The 16129-nt window shown below is 41.6% G+C and overlaps 1 protein-coding gene and 1 long non-coding RNA gene across 18 annotated transcripts in view; one reads left to right on the top strand and one right to left on the bottom strand.

Moving 5' to 3' along the window:
- The window catches only part of TTLL5 (tubulin tyrosine ligase like 5), a 238117-nt gene that overhangs the window by 94829 nt on the left and 127159 nt on the right, over positions 1-16129 (top strand). For 13 of the 17 annotated variants that reach the window (XM_084791597.1, XM_084791583.1, XM_084791598.1 and 10 more), the window contains 4 exons: positions 1591-1718; positions 4342-4425; positions 5138-5527; positions 12019-12203. In XM_084791597.1, the coding sequence (XP_084647723.1) occupies positions 1591-1718; positions 4342-4425; positions 5138-5527; positions 12019-12203 (787 nt within the window). The remainder of the gene's footprint in view (positions 1-1590; positions 1719-4341; positions 4426-5137; positions 5528-12018; positions 12204-16129) is intronic. The other 4 variants (XM_084791593.1, XM_084791595.1, XM_084791586.1 and 1 more) reach the window with 3 other exon arrangements.
- On the bottom strand, positions 5540-12011 carry LOC311602940. The gene is made up of 3 exons (XR_014780901.1): positions 11372-12011; positions 10969-11057; positions 5540-7384 (listed from the first exon to the last, which is right to left on the bottom strand). It is a non-coding gene; the product is annotated as an uncharacterized lncRNA (long non-coding RNA).

The raw sequence follows: 16129 nt of genomic DNA, 5'->3' as shown, positions 1-16129 counted from the left end.
TCTGTTTAGTCTTGGCTGTCCTGGGCTCACTTTGTAAACCAGGCTGGCCTCAACTCACAGCGATCCACCAGCCTCTGCCTCCAAAGTGCTGGGATTAAAGGCGTGCACCACCACTGCCTGGCTATAGTTAGGATCTTAATTAAAAAAAAAAAAAAAAACACTCAAACTTTCACACACATTAAAAAAAAGACATATAACTAGATTCTAAATATAAACCATATATACTCTAAACTAATAGTGTTGGAGATGAAAATACATTGGGTCGTATTTACTGTCGATTATAACAATTTCTGGGAACTGCGTGATTGAGTAGGGTCTTCTACGAAGTTAAGGAGAGTACAGAGGTTTTTTTCAACAGGCTGACAAACTCAAATGCCTGCAGGAAGGAGGCAGGAAGACCCAAATGAGGAAGTGGGCAGAGGATAAGACAGGTACTGAACGGCTTGGAGTTAGGCCAGCTACCCTTGCCTTCAGATACTCTGAGAAGCGCCAAATAAAACACTGCTGGAGAGAAGCAGGGCCCAGTGCACCTCGAGCTGCAGATGTGGGTAGTTACTAATACTATTTATCTTGTGCTGCTTTGCTCCGTGGGATCCTCGGGTTTATAGTGATGCATAGAGGTGCTTCCCTGAGTTCTCATTAGTGTGGGCTGCTTCATCTCCTTGAAAGTTACCAAGCTCCAGGCATAAGAAAATGGCTACCAAAAAGTGGCTGTACATGTTGAAAATCCTTGTGTTATCGCTTCTGAGCCCTTTGGCTAAGCTGCAGTGAAATCTGTGTGTGAATGTTTGCTCGGAGGCCCACCTCTGCTCTCCTATGCTTTCTGACACTTTATCCTTTGTGGCTGTTCATAACAGACGTAATTTCAGTCATTGTAAGTGCCCAGTTAAGGTGGCTCGTGGCCATGTGCGTGCAGATAGGTCAGGTATCTAGGAACAGGCAGATGCATTGCAAACTGCAGCCAGATGATAACTGCCTTCTGTGGCTATGAAGAAGCTTTTTCTTTTTTCTTTTTTAAAGGTGCACCCCCCCCCCCGTGTGTGTGTGTGTGTGTGTGTGTGTGTGTGTGTGTGTGTGTGTGTGTGTGTGTGTAAGTTGGGGAGGGGTTAGCATACAAAAATAGGTCACTGGTAAGCTCTGACCCAATCTATGGTTTCAATTCCTTCTCATGAGTTGTTATTTCAGTAAAACTTTCTGTAGGTAACTACCTAACTTCTGAAACATGTGCAGTGCAACTCAGGAGCAGAGTCTGCTGGTTTTATTTCATTTTAACTGATTCTAAATAGCTCCATGTAACTAGAGGCTGCAGCATCAGATAGTGCAGATCTAGAAAACGTGTGTGTGTGTGTGTGTGTGTGTGTGTGTGTGTGTGTGTGTGTGTGTGTGTGTGTGTATAAACCCTTATCATCATGGTGTCCGTTTCCCTGGCTGCTTTTATTTATGCCTCATTTTAAACCATTAGTTAACGAGGAGCTTTCAGCTTGTGTGGCTCCCTTTCCCCTCTCCTGCTTACTGTTTCCATAATAAAATTGTCAGAAGATTTTTCCAGAGCAGCTTCCTGTGCTGACCATACTTTCTTCTTCATTTCAGTGAGGCTGAACTGGAGGAGGTGTTGACCTTTTATACCCAAAAAAACAAGTCTGCCAGTGTCTTCCTGGGGACTAACTCTAAAAGCTCTAAGAACAGCAGTAGCTATTCTGATAGCGGGGCAAAAGGTGGTAAGTATGCCAGCTAATGAGTGAAAATGCAATCAGGCAGAAGTGGAGCCCTGCAGAGAGGAGTCCGGAATAAGAGTTGGCTGCACACCAGTCTCCAGCTGGACTGGACTCGCTGCAGGGCCAGGGCTGGCGGCCGGTGGGTGGGCGGGCCAGCGCGGCCCAACTTTTTGTCTTTAAAGCAAAAGAAGGGCATCCTTTAGAGTTTACTTTTCATTTTCATGGCAGCAACAGGGTTTGGGGTTTTCTTTTCCTTTTGGAAACCTGTTTATTGAGCACATCTTCCTGTTTACTTCCACACAGCATGCAGAGCAGGCTCCATTTTCAAACTTCATTACAGCTGAGAAAATTAGCTCCAGAGCTGAGCTTGCGTGGGTTCCTCCTCAGCACGCAGGGCCTAGGCTTCGGGCCATCATCTGTCTGACTGGAAGGTTTTGCTCTTAGTCTGGGTTCTTTGGCTGTCCTCTACTCCAAACAGGCCTCTCAGCACCATTGGCACCTTGATAGAGTTTTGCTGTTTGTTGTTGTATGCAGCTGCTCCACACCTAATGAGGCAACTGGTCTTGGTCCCAAGCCTGGTGCTATCGGTTTTCTCCAGGCTTTGTGACATTCCCTGTGTTTCTGAAAGTTCTTGCTCCTGAGGAACACCATTCTCAGAGATTTGGAATCCAATGTGCACTACACTCGCTGGTTCCTCATGTTGTTGTGAAGACACGTAGCAATCACTCTCTATCAACAAGCTCTGTGCCTTCTCTGTAAGATTCATTTCAAGCCTAGGTAAAATGTATCAGTGTTGGTATTTTATCGGTATTTTAATTTTTATTTATTTTTATTTTATTTTTGTGAGTGCCTTGCTACATGTCTGTGGACCACATGTGTGCCTGGTGCCATAGAGAGTAGAAGAAGGCAGCAGATTCCTTAGAACTAGAGTTGTAGTGGCTTGTGAGCTGCCGTGTGGACGCTGAGGACTGAACCCAGGTCCTCTGCAAGAGCAGCCTGTGCTTCTCACCACAAAACCTCTCTCCAGCCTTCTTGTCGCTGTTCTTAAGGCTATCTTAGTGTAGTGTAAAAGTAATCAGGAAAATTGGTCCTTTCAAATGTAAAATGAGTTTTGAAAAGAAACATTGTTGATTTTGTTTTGTGTTTGTAGGGTTGGGGATTGATCCCAGAGTCTCACAGACTAGACCGACTCTGTACCACTGAGCTACATCCCAGCCCAGTGTTGTAAAAGCCACTTAGGCTATTCCTTAAAGACTAACTGTGTCACTGGATTGTCTTTTTAGTAGTCCTCTTAAGCCCAGCTTCCTCCTGGAGTTTGTTTCTAACTTCATATTTGTCTGTCCATTCTTCTCTTACTTTTCATGTTTTGTGTTAGCTCCCTTGATAGCTGCTAGCAGTTTAATGGCTAGGGCCATCAGCACCCGTGTGTTGATAAAATGTTGTCTGGCGAATGGAGTTTATTATGGAAGGGAAGCTGAGAAGGTTTTACAGTGAGGTTGGAGTAGGGAAAAGTGTGTTCAGCTGGTGAAATGGGGCCAAATGGGCATCCGTGGGGCTGTTTATCCCTTGACAAAATAGAGGCGATGAGCATTTCCTAGTGATGGAGGTAGGTCATCTGTTGTTGTTTGTTTTGGTTTTGGTTGTTTTGTGGGTTTTTTGAGACAGGGTTTCTTTTTGTAGCCCTGGCTGTCCTGGAACTCACTCTGTAGACCAGGCTGGCCTTGAACTCACAGATCCGCCTGCCTCTGCCTCCTAAATGCTGGGATTAAAGGCTTGCACCACCACTGCCCAGCCTCTTAGATCTATTTTTTTAGTGACTGCTTTTATATTAGAAAACCAGTTCCTCCTTTATCTGTTGTATAAACCTAGGGAGAGGTATGAAGATTTCAGTCAAGAAAAAAAGCATTTGACAGTTTGGTGTGTGGGTTCATCTCACAGCTGAACAGACAGATGACAGCCTCACCCCTGCAGTGATGATGGGGAGGACAGGATCCACATGTTCCTCTCCATCCTGAGAGGCTCTCAGACCTTGACTCAGACCTTGGTACATGTCTCTAAGTATTTAAATAGCTTTGGACTGTTCTGTTTCAGGGTTCTATAGTAGAGAAAAACTGCTACAGTGGAAACTGGTTCTATTATTGAACATAGTGTCCAACCTTAGGGAAACTGAGTTATATACTTTAGGATTCAGAGTCACAGTGATACACTAACTGTTAGTGAGGCTGCACTTGCACCTCTCCTCACAGTGTCGCTCTTCTCTACACACGTTGACGTGGCTCCAGCAGGGCCTGCCAGCTGCTGTGATTGCTTATTTTCCCACCCCTGGCCCAGTCTCGAGTCCTGATGGAAGCACCCAACTTCCCTTACTTATTTCATTTTCCAGGCAGGTCCTAGCTGGGTCACAGTCAGTAGTCCTGCCTTGGGTTTGAGTCTCTCCTTGATTTAGTGAGGTGGAGCTGGTGTAGAGGATCTTAGGGAATCACTCAGTTGGCCACTGGCTCCAGATTTTACCATCCTTAAAAGAGTGTGCCAGGATGGACAGTGTTTCCCAGCATTCATTAATACTTGTGTTTCATGTTATGATTTTGATTAATAAAAGTGCCTAAGTCAGAATTTTTTATTTCAGATCACCCTGAGACAGTACAAGAGGTGAAAATAAAGCAGCCCAAACCGCAGCAGGCAACAGAAATCCATTCGGATAAGTTATCTAGTGAGTGTTTGAAACACACATTTCTCTCTGATAGGTCTCTGAAAAGAAAACCAGTTGTCAGGTGTTAAATGCATGGGGCATTATTACCCAGGGACATTTCCTTTTGTTCTTCCTTTTCCCTTAGAATTTACTTCTGCCTATGAGTAGCTTGTTTTCTTTCTAAAGTATTTTTCCTTTTCTTTAGCAGTTCTGAACACTTTCTTTTTTCCCAAAGCTTAGGAATTAGCTGCTCCTCGTAGACATTTTGTCCTGCTTGCCTGTCATCTGTAGAATGTGCCTACTCTGCTTTGTGGGGGAAATCTTAACTCAAGCTTTTAGGAAGGGTTAAAAATACAGTAAAAGTCAAGCCGAGCGCCATGGTGCACGCCTGTGATGCCAGCACTCGGGGAGGCGGAGGCAGGGGGATCTCTATGTGCTTGAGGCCAGCCTGGTCTACAAAGCGAGTCCAGGACAGCCAGGGCCATACAGAGAAACCCTGTCTTGAAAAACAACAAAACAAAACAACAAAAATATAGTAAAATTCTTGTTACCGGGCTGTCTCTGGTAAGCATAATTTATTAAGTTCAAAATGAATACCCATTAAAGTCTGTATGATCCGTTTCATGTTAACATTATTTTGACGTTCTAAAATGTTTATGTGTCATAGAGATTGTATGTTTATTTTTCCTCAAATGACTTGTTCTTTTGTTTTGTTTTGTTTTTGCTTTAATAGGATTTACCGCTTCAGCAGGAAAGGAGGCTAAACTAGTCTATACCAATTGTTCTTACTCTGGTCCTGCTGCTGTTCTTCTGCAGAAACTTCCCAGCACCCATTTGTCATCTATTATCACAACTTCTGCCCTCTCGTCAGGTCCTGGCCACCATTCTTCTTTATCTCAAATCTCTCCAGCTATCCCCAGCATGCCTCACCAGTCAGCACTCTTACTGAACCCAGTCCCCGACAGTGCTACTCCCTCCATACACCCTGGGACCCAGAACGTAAGCCCCGCTGGCCTGCCACGCTGTCGATCAGGCAGTTACACCATTGGCCCCTTTTCCTCTTTCCAAAGTGCCGCCCACATCTATAGCCAGAAACTGTCTCGTCCCTCTTCAGCAAAGGCAGGTGAGTGAGAAAATGAAGACTGCCTGCCATGTCAGCTCCTCCCCAGCCCCATGAAAGCAGAACGCTCTCTTTGCCCTTTGCGTTTTCTTTGCTGCCTTCTGCTGTGACGGGAAAAGGGTCATGCATTTTGCCCATTAGCTTTCCTTCACTGATACAGAATGAGACAGGGCTGCTCTTGGGTACTGCATAAGGGGGATGAGGAAGGCAAGGCGTGTAGAGCTCCCACTGCAGGCGACCAGAGACCTGTGGTGTTTCTCTGCATTCTTTCTGATTCAAGTAGTTATTCCTGACATCAGACAACTTAAAAATGACATGACCAAAGAATTTATAAGATAAGACATTTAATTTTAAATGAAGTAGACCCATATTGTCAGTCTTCTTCCCATTTATTTTACGGTGTTGGGATTGAACTCAGCACTTTGCATGTGTTACACAAACACCCTACTGGTGACCTGTATCTCCAGCCCGTTTTCATGACAGCTTTATTGAAATAATAACCTCTACTTGGAAACTTGGTTATTTTGTATAAATTCAGTAGTTTTTAGTATGTTCACAGATAGGTACAATTAATACCACTGCTTAACTTCAGAACACTTTCTGTTCCCCTTAAGGAAACTCTATTAGCAGTCTTTTTTCTTTCTCCTAGCCTCTAGCAACCACTGGTAGCTTTCTTTTTCTACAGATTTGTTTATTCTAGACATTTAACATAGCTAGAATTATTCAATAAATGGTCTTTGTAATTGGCTTCTTTCATAGTGTCGTGTTTTCCAGCTTCATCTGTGTTATTATTTATTATGCTTGATGCTTCCTAAATAGCCAGATGCTGTTCTGTTGTGGCTGTACAGCATTTGTTTCTCTGTTTGTCACATGGTGGACATTTCCCCCTACTTTGTCCATTATGAGTATTGGTGCTATAAGCAGTGTTGTAACATTTATGTGCAGACTCAAATTTTTATTTTCTAGGGCATATAGCTAGAGTAGAATGCTAGATCATATGATAAGTCTCATGACTCCCCAGTTTGATCAAGCATGTCCGTGCTAACATTTAATGCCTTTTTTATTTTACCCATCATAGAAAGTGTGGATTAGAATCTAATCTATTTATCAATTATATAGAAAGGTTATTATGGGCATTTCCTTACCAGCAAATGATGTGTTGATTTTTGCATGCTTTGTATATCTTTATAGGGCAAACGTATGTTGATTTCTTTGCTAGTTTTTAAATTGAGGTATATCATGAGTTGTGTTCTTTATATATCCTCCATAAAAATTCCTCATCAGTTAATTGTCTTAGAAATAGTTTCCTCCTTTTAGTTCTTTTCATTTTCTTCAAGCATAGAAGTTTTAAGTTTCATGAAGTCCAGTTCCCCTATTTTTTCTTTTGTTGCTTTTATTTTTTGTGTCATAGCTGAAAACTTATTATCTAACCCAAATTCATAAAGATTTCTTTATAAATTTTCCTGAGTGTTTCATGTTAGTTTCTTATATTTAGGGTTTTTGTCCATTTTCAGTTACTTATTGTGTGTGAGGTGGTGCAGGTGTTTAACTTCATTCTTCTGCATGTGTATGTTGAGTATTTTCCAGGACCATTTATTTTAAAATGTTATTTCCCCACTGTATTACTTTGCATGCTTGTCAAAATCAATTATCTACAAATGTAAAAGATTTCTTTCTAGAGTCTCAGCTCTACTCCTGTTGGTTTTTTAAATCTGTCTTATACATGATTCCATTTTCTTGCTGTAGATTAGAGTAAAAGTCTTTAAATCACGAAAGGTTCTTCTCCCAGCTTTATGCTTCTTTCTCAAAATTGTTTAGACTTTTCTGGGTTTCTTGCATTCCCATGAGAACTGTGAGATTCTGCATTAAAAAAAAAAAACCAGAAAAACAAAACAGGTCCACAGAACATTGATAGATGCTATCATGAATCATTTTTGGGTAGTGTTTAACATTGGTTGAGATTTTAAGTAATTTAATAATGCCCATGTTCAAAATGAGTTATGCCTAAGCCACATTTTATAACTATTCAGGGATGGTGGTGCATGCCTTTAATCCCAGCACTCAAGAGGCAGGGGCATATGAACCTCTGAGTTCAAGGCTAGCCTGGTCTATACATTAAGTTTGAGGCCAGGCAGGGCTACATAGTAAGTAGCCTTAACTTTAAAAGGGGCTGGAGGTGGGCAGCAAGATGACTTAGAGGGTGAAGGCACTTTAATGGCTGGCAACCTGAGTTCTGTCCCTGGGATCCACCTGAAGGAAAAAAAGAGCCAATTGCAAGTTGTCCTCTGACTTCCACACACTTACTGTGTTGAAGTAAGTATGTACATTTGTACCTACATACACACTAAATGATAAATAAATGTAAATCTTTAAAAGAGATGATTTCAACAGGATAGTATATTTGTATATTGATCATATCTTGAACTATGCACCCAATAAATAGAGAAGTCTATTCTACCCAAGAGCACGTTTATGAACATCAGTGATATCTGGCAAGGAGAGATGGTTCAGCAGTTAAGAACACTGGCTACTCTTCCAAAAGACCCAGCTTCAAATCTTAGCACTCATGAGGCAGGTCACACCTGTCTTTAATTCCAGTTCCAAGGGATCAGACACACTCACACAGACATACATGGAAGCAGAACACCAATGTAAATATAATAATAATAATAATAATAATAATAATAATAATAAGAAGAAGAAGAAGAAGAAGAAGAAGAAGAAGAATAGTAATAGTAATTTTTAAAAAGAAAAACCAAAAAATCAGTTATATCCTATATTATGAGCTAGAAAAAAAACTGTAAGTCTTGGAATCATATAGTGTCATTCTTTACCCACACTAAAATAAATTAAAAGCCAATAACCAAGGAATATATAACAAATCTCTGTATACTTCAAAGTCAAAAGTGGGAAAAGAAATCTTAATGTAAAGAAAGTATTCTAGAACTGAATAGTAATAGACAGCTGCATGCCATGCTATTTGAAGCAGGATGAAAACAACAATGATGTGCATCTAAGGAGAAAGCCATCATAAAGAGAGATGCAAAACCCACATGGTTCAGAAGTAGAATAGAGGATGCCAAAGCCACCCATGGGCTATCTCTAATAAAGTAGGTAAGCACATGGAGAGACTGATGAAATGAGAGAAGACAGGATTCTCTTCCTATATACAAGGAATGGAGGAGCAGACGAAGAAAGATGCATAGATGAGGAAAAAAAGTAAGATGTGATCAACAATTTTATTCTCCCCAAATTGAGAAGGACAAACTTCATTTAAAATGTAATGTGTAAAATTCACTCAGGATCATGAAAAAAAATGCAGCATAGTCCTGTGAGTGTAAGTGTAGTACTTAAAATTCTCCTTTGGAAGGAATCATAAGGCCTACACAGTATAATTGGTAATCCTAGTGCTCTTTCTGGAAGTAGATAGTTCTAATATTAAAAATTACTAGAAAATGGAAGAATACTCTTTAACCTGGTTTGTGTGACTGGATTTGTCTTGAAAACAAAATAAGTTAATGATAAAACCAAAGAGGAAAATTACACCTTTGTTTATAAATGCAGCTGCAGAAATTCTAATAAAAATGAAAGCCTGCCAAATCTAGGCACATCTGAAAGATAGCGTGTACCATAAGAAAGTCTCTTCACAGAGTGTGGGCGTGGTGTAGCAGTAGAAGACCTGTCAGTATCACCCACCACACTGACAGACTAAAGAAGACGCTCCTGTTATCATTGTAAATTAAAAAAAAAAAAGTTGATAAACTCCAAACTCATTCATAGTAATTCTCTGACTATTGAAAAGAAATGGCCCCTGTTAACCTGAAAAGAGGTTGCCCCAGATGTGCAGATGTGTCGGTCTAAGTGAGGAGATGCTGCCCATGTTCTCATTGACTTTATGGTCGAGATGAGGATGCTCACTAATGTAGTTTCTGTCCAGTGTTTTACTGGAAGTCAGAGCCAGCATAAAAAGGTTTAAAATATAAAACCAAGGCAGCAACATTTTGTTGCAGATAGTGTTCTGTCTATCTAGAAAACACAAAATGGTCTCTAGGTACATTTTGGAAAAAACTTTGAGCTATATAGTGTTTGAAAACAATTGTTTCAACTGCAAATATATGTAATTTAGAAAAAGAGAACACAAAGTTTGTTGAGTATTGAAGGTGGAGTTAGGAGAGGGTGGTTAATCTAACCAATATAATGAAAATGTTTGAAAGTCTCAGAATAAAAAAAAGTTTAAATGGTAAATTTTACTACATGTATTTTATCAATTGCAACCCACTGAGTCCAGTTTTTGGTATCTATTAAACTCTTGGGAATGTGGACTTCCAGAGAAGTATGGTCAGCCCACCAGAGGCCATTTATACTCCGAAGCTTAAATTCTCTAATATTAATTATACACAGCATTTTGAATCTATTATCATCCATTATACTGTTTTTAGAATGCATTTTGTACATTAGCATAAAGTTAAGCTACCCTGGGAAAGTTTAGAAAGACTTTTTATAAAATGTCAAAAGTCACCAGAGAAAGAGCACATCAGTGGACAGACACACTATATGTGGCATAGGAAGCCACTGGCCATACTCAATCAAATTGATCCCTGGATTCAAAGGTTTGCTCAAAAACCTCAGCAAGTTTACTGTTTAACTCAATAAGCCTATTCTAAATGACCAGAAAAAGGGGACTGGCCGAGAACCCTGAGGACCTCCTCAGCTCGTTGCTAGGACTTACGTGTGACATTCACAGAGGAACACAGTAGAAGGCTAAGAAACTAGGTTAAGAAAGTTAACACAAGTTGGAGGCATTGTATATCAGTGGTGCTGTGTGGTGAGTGGCTCAGATCCCTGCCTCACCCATACATAAAAATAAATTTCACTTGTGAATGATGACGCCCACACTTGGGTTGTGTAGGCTGCAGTATCATGAGTTCAGGCCAGCCTGGGAAATATAGTAAGATCCTGTTTCAAAAACAAAAACAGTTTTTAAGATGTAGAACTTAATAATTAAATTTTTTTTTTGCAAATTTATTATATGGAGCAGAAGTAAAAATAAAAACACAACTCTAATAACTCAAGAAGAAGACAATAGAAAAATAAGGTTCATCAGGCAAGCAGTGGCATCCAGCACTATTGTTAATTACATAACTAGCCTCTTAGATAAGGGAATGTTTGACAGGCTCAAATATTAAAGGACATGTGGGTCAGCAGGAATGCATGTGTAGGAGCAGAAAGCATGCCACTCTGATACTGTCACTTCAGTTTGGAAATAGATGAACCCTGTGACCCAGCAGTTCCACTCCCAGGCGTCAGCACAAGGAAGCCGTGCTGCAGCGTGTGCGTGAGTGCCCACTGTGCTGTTCATAACCACAGTCAGCTCAGAGTAACTGCTGATGGAACAGAAGCATAGCAAGACAGCAAATAAAACACACGGGTTTATCCATACTAACCCAGCGAGGATGCCTCTTGGAAGTGCCGTGCTCAGTGCTGAGAGCTAACACTGGAGAACTACTGTTGTAAGGGGCCATTTTTATGTAGCCTGAAAACAAGCAGATTATGTCATACTGTGTACATGTGTACATATATTTATATTGTATATATACATACAGGAAAACACTAAGTATATCATAAAATGATGTTGTACAGAGAAGAATGAGTGAAAGGGGCATTATGCATGGGGAGGAGCACATTGGTTAATGTATGTCATTGGTAATGCAGCTCCTGGGTTTAGTAGGAACTTACAGATGTTCATCATAATGTACTCATAACTTACACATACTCCTGACTCAGTCCCCACACCACAAAGATACCTAAGTAGGTAGCTAGAACAGAAATACGTTGTAGTGCTTCTACCTTCGTGGTTTTAAGAAGTTTTTCAGTGAGATTCTATAATCAGAAGAGAACTTGAACCTTGATTTCACTGTGATCAAGTAGTTGAAAGAAGAAAATGTAAACCTGAGAGAACACCACTTGTAAATACAGGATCCCCGCTGTTTAAGTATGCTTGGTTTCGCATTCATACCTGTTTCCCTTCGGAGCTTTATAAGTATTGTGGGTGCTGTTACCACGGATGCCACAGGCTGACATGCATATTTATGTAATAAAGCCAAAAAAGAATCAGAATCTCAAAGTTTGGGTTCTCTTTTGTTCCTAGTGATGCTGAGGACAGAACCTAGTGCCATATGGTTGGTTGCCTTGCTGCTCAGCTGAAGCCTCAGAAAATCTTAACACTGGCTTTCCCCATCTCCCTGTGCTAGAAATCCTCTATAAGCCATCACACAGTAATAAGCACAGGACAGTTTGGCTGTAGGAAGAGTTCCTAGGGCATGGCAAGGATGTCCATGGGTTTTTGTGACATTTGAAGGTCATCTTTGGCCTTTATGCTGTTAGAGCTCCCTAGGATTCATCAGTGTCTTATCAGCCTGATAATTTGTTTGCCACTGTTGTAATTTTATTTAGGACTTAATTCTTAAATGGGTGAGAACTCGTCTCTTTTTCAGCAGGTTCATGCAATCCACACAAGCATCATTCAGGAATAGCCAAAGCACAAAAAGAGGCTGAAGAAGGTTCATTTAACAGAAGGTACAACCAAAGTCTGGTTACGGCTGAACTCCAGCGGCTCGCAGAGAAGCAGGCAGCCAGGCAGTATTCGCCAGCCAGTCACATCAGTCTCCTCACCCAGCAGGTAGGGGCAGGCCAGCTGCCACCCAGCTCTGTGGGCTGCGGAGTGGGCATGCTGGGGCGAGTCGTGCTGTCTTTCCATCACTTGGCTGTTTTTCTGTGTGCTTATTATGGTCTCCAGTGAGTCTTGGTTGCTGTTCATGTATAAAACCACTCTTTTTTCCCTAACTGTAAAGAAAGTAACTCTTACAGGCACTGGCAAAGTTCAGTCTGCTAGTGGCTCTTGTGGTATACAGCATTGCATAGGTAACATCTGAAGTTCAACTGAAAATATAATGTGAGGGCTTCAAACACACACACACACACACACACACACACACACACACGTCCATTTGCAGGTATCACTTAGTGTTTGTGGAAGCGAGAGAACAATTGCAATAGTCTCTTCTTTTACCATATGAGTCCCAGGGATTAAACTCAAGTCATCAGATTTGGCGAACAAGTACCATCTTGTCAGCTCAGCATCTTTTACATTAACTTTTTTATTCTTAAAAATTTCCAGTGAATCCTAGTTTTATAGCTCTTTTTATCAGAATATCATAACATTATTTTCGTCCTCTGCCCCCACCCCATTTTCCCATTTAGTCCACGAACTGAGAATGTTTCATGTCTAATGATTACTGACACAGATATGACAGAAACAGACATTAGGGCGTTGACTCTAGGATTCATGCATATGTGTGTATGTTGGCATTCTGGCTTGGATAGAAAGGTGTCCTGGGACTCTGGAGCCCAGGAACCACACAGCTCTGAGGTGGGACAGTGTCCTGATGGAAGGGTATCGTGACACACATGAGCCCAGGAACCGCTCAGCTTCCTCAGCAGAGGTGTTGCAGCCGTGAAAGAGGATGTCCCGGCTGAGCAGGAGTGCTGCTGTGTACCAGCTCCTCTCTGGCTGCTGCTCCTCAGTGTTGCTGCGCCTAGGGGAAGGTATCCCCAGCTGAGCTAAGGAGCTCAGGAGCCTCAGTCCTGCTCTGCTTCTTTGCTTCATTGCTTCTTGGCCTCTTCCAATGAGGGAATCATGGCAGGCAGCAAATCTCGTAAGAGATTTATTGGGAGGGTCCAGGGTGTGGAGGGATGAATCTAGGGTTGGCTGCCTCTGCTTTCAGGAGAAGGGAGAGGACAGCAAGGAAACTGAGCAGACACAGCCTTTATATAATATTTCTTGGGGGCGGAGCTTTTCAGGGCAGAGATTTCCAGAGTGAGGATTGGTGAGATTTCAAGTTCTGAGCTTGGGAGAGCTCAAGGGTTGGTGGGTTTTCCTGTATTCATGCTTGCAGATTGGTGGCATTTTTCACACACTAGCTCACATGCAGGCACACAGATTTTTCTTACATCGGGCCCATGCGTTAGCAATGGAAGACCTTCAGGGCTAGGAGTGGCATTGACTGAGGTGCCATTGCTGCAGAGCTGCTTGAGGAGATGCTGCTGCAGGCTGAGGCAGAAAAGGAGGTGCCGCCATTTTGACAGCTCCTGCTTGTCGTATGTTATGGCTGCCTCAGGCTGGGTTGGGGATGAAGTGCCACCGATTTGACAGCTCTTGTTCAGGGACTACAGAGGGTTTACAACATTTACAATACAAAGGGAGTCCGTGGCACTGAAGGCTCCCTGCAGCTTGAGTTGGTGTGAATAGCCAACAGTGTATAATGTATGATACATGAGACTTTTTTGTTTTGTTTTTCTGAGACAGGGATTCTCTGTGTAGCCTTGGCTGTCCTGGACTCACTTTGTAGACTAGGCCGGCCTCAAGCTCACAGAGAACCACCTGCCTCTGCCTCCTCAGTGCTGGGGTTACAGGTGTGTAACACAGTGCCCGGCTTGGTACATGACACTTTTCTGATCTTTGAGGTCTCTTCGTTCTCTCTTGGTGTAGTCCCCATGGTATTTAATTGAAAGTAGAAACCTTCCTTAATGCTAAATGGAATCAGAGATCTCCAAATGAGGTACTGATAAGAACTCCATGATATTCACTATGTGGTTACATTTTTCGGTATTTTTGATGTGTTAATTATTAAAATTGATTATAACTCCATAATGATAATTAAATCTAGTATATGGGAATTGAGGTGAAAATTGCTTAGGTACATGTAAAAGTAGACAGCACACTGCTCTCTGATAGTACCCTAGTTCTCTGTTTAAAAAACACCACCACCTTAGAGCAAAGCAAGAGAAGCCTGCCGTGGACTGAGGATGACCTCACCTTCATCCAGCATAGTAGGCAGTGAGTATTTTCCAGTCCCGAGTAATTTGAAATGAATAGATGAAGAGGCCTAATGTGGAGGGGGAAGTGAAGAAGTGTAACAAGGTGTGATAAGACTTGAGAGGGGCTGGAGAGTTAGACATCAGCCCTAGGCTGATGGGGACAGGGATGGCCATAGCAACTGGAGAAGAAAGTTGACAACGTCAGCTGTCTATGAGAAAAGTAAAGATCGTTGGTCTCTAGCTGGCATCGTGGCTTCTAGTTAAGTAAGTATCTAGAAACATCATGACGACATCAGATTATTTTCTTTGTGATTACTATAAAAACAGTCAATGTTAGTATAGTATTTATGTATTTTCAATTCCTATCATTTGCTATGTTGCAGAGCCCAGAAATTTCTAAGATCCTGGTCCTGTAATATCCAGATAACATACCCTTCCTGGGAAGCCTTCCCTTCTGTCTTTTTCACCTATAACCTCAACGCCAGTGCTCTACAAGTCCATCAACTCTGCAGCTAGATGTCAGAGTCTCAGCAGTAGGGTGATTCTTGGGTGACGCAGTACTTAGAGAGGTGCTGTCATGTTCAAAAAGCAGAGTGGAGCACCTAGGAAGACCCAAGACTTGTGTCCTTCTCCCACTGACTGCCTATGTGTTCATTTCTCAACCTCTGTGGATGTGTTTATTGATGGGAAAAAACGCAACTGGGCCATAGGATGGGATGTAAAAGCCTCTTTGCAAAGTCTGAATGCTATGCACCTGGGAAACACTGTTATTTCAGCCCTTAAGGCTTTAGGAATAACATTGTTTCTGGTGTGATGAAAGTGAGTTGTTAGATAAATGCATTTTGTTATAGAAAAGCTCAGTTGCATGTTTTTCAGCCATTTACTCTCAGAGGACACAGTTGTTTAATTTGGAATTTGGAATCATCTGGGTTTTTTTCTGCTTAATAACTAATAATACATTTAATAATACATTGTAATGACTTTTAATATACACTCTGGCACATTTGTTCCATAGCTGCTTTTACTTTTCACTGGTTTAAAAGGAAAGCTGTTTCCAGCTCTTGACTGAGCTGAGTGATAAATGCTTGTGGCTTCCTGGAGGAAAGTGGCCAGGAGCTCCAGGAGTCTCTCTCAACTTGCACCTGGGAGCTAACGGTTGCTGTTAGCACAAGCAGCTTTGTGTCCAGAAACCTCCTCAGGTACCTAGGCTTCCCTGACTTAATATTGCCTTCATCTTCAATTTCTGTTTGTATTTGTGCTTTCTTTCTTTTTTTTTTTTTTTCACTTTTTTTAATTGGCCAGTTGACAAATCCCCCTTCACAAAATTAATTCTGAGCTAGGCGGTGGTGGCACACATACCTCTAATCCCAGCATTCAGTTGACAGAGGCAGGTTGGAACTCTGAGTTCAAGGACAGACGAGAGTTCATGGAGAAACCCACCAAAAAAAAAAGATTAATTCTGGATATATTCATACTACCATATTTTCCCAGCATATAAGAGATGACTTTTGGGGGCTGGGGAGGTGGCTCAGAGGTTAAGAGCAATGACTGCTCTTCTAAAGGTCCTGAGTTCAGTTTCCAGCAACCACATGGTGACTCACAACCACCTATAATGTGATCTGATATTCTCTTCTGGCCTGCAGATAGATAGATAGATAGATAGATAGATAGATAGATAGATAGATAGATAGATATGCAGGCAGAGCACTGTATACATAGTAATAAAAT

Source organism: Acomys minous (assembly GCF_964271855.1).
Source record: "Acomys minous genome assembly, chromosome: 8".
In the NCBI taxonomy this organism is placed as follows: Eukaryota; Metazoa; Chordata; class Mammalia; order Rodentia; family Muridae; genus Acomys; species Acomys minous.
The sequence above is the reverse complement of the archived record's forward strand: the minus strand, read 5'-3'. Positions and strand labels throughout refer to the sequence as shown.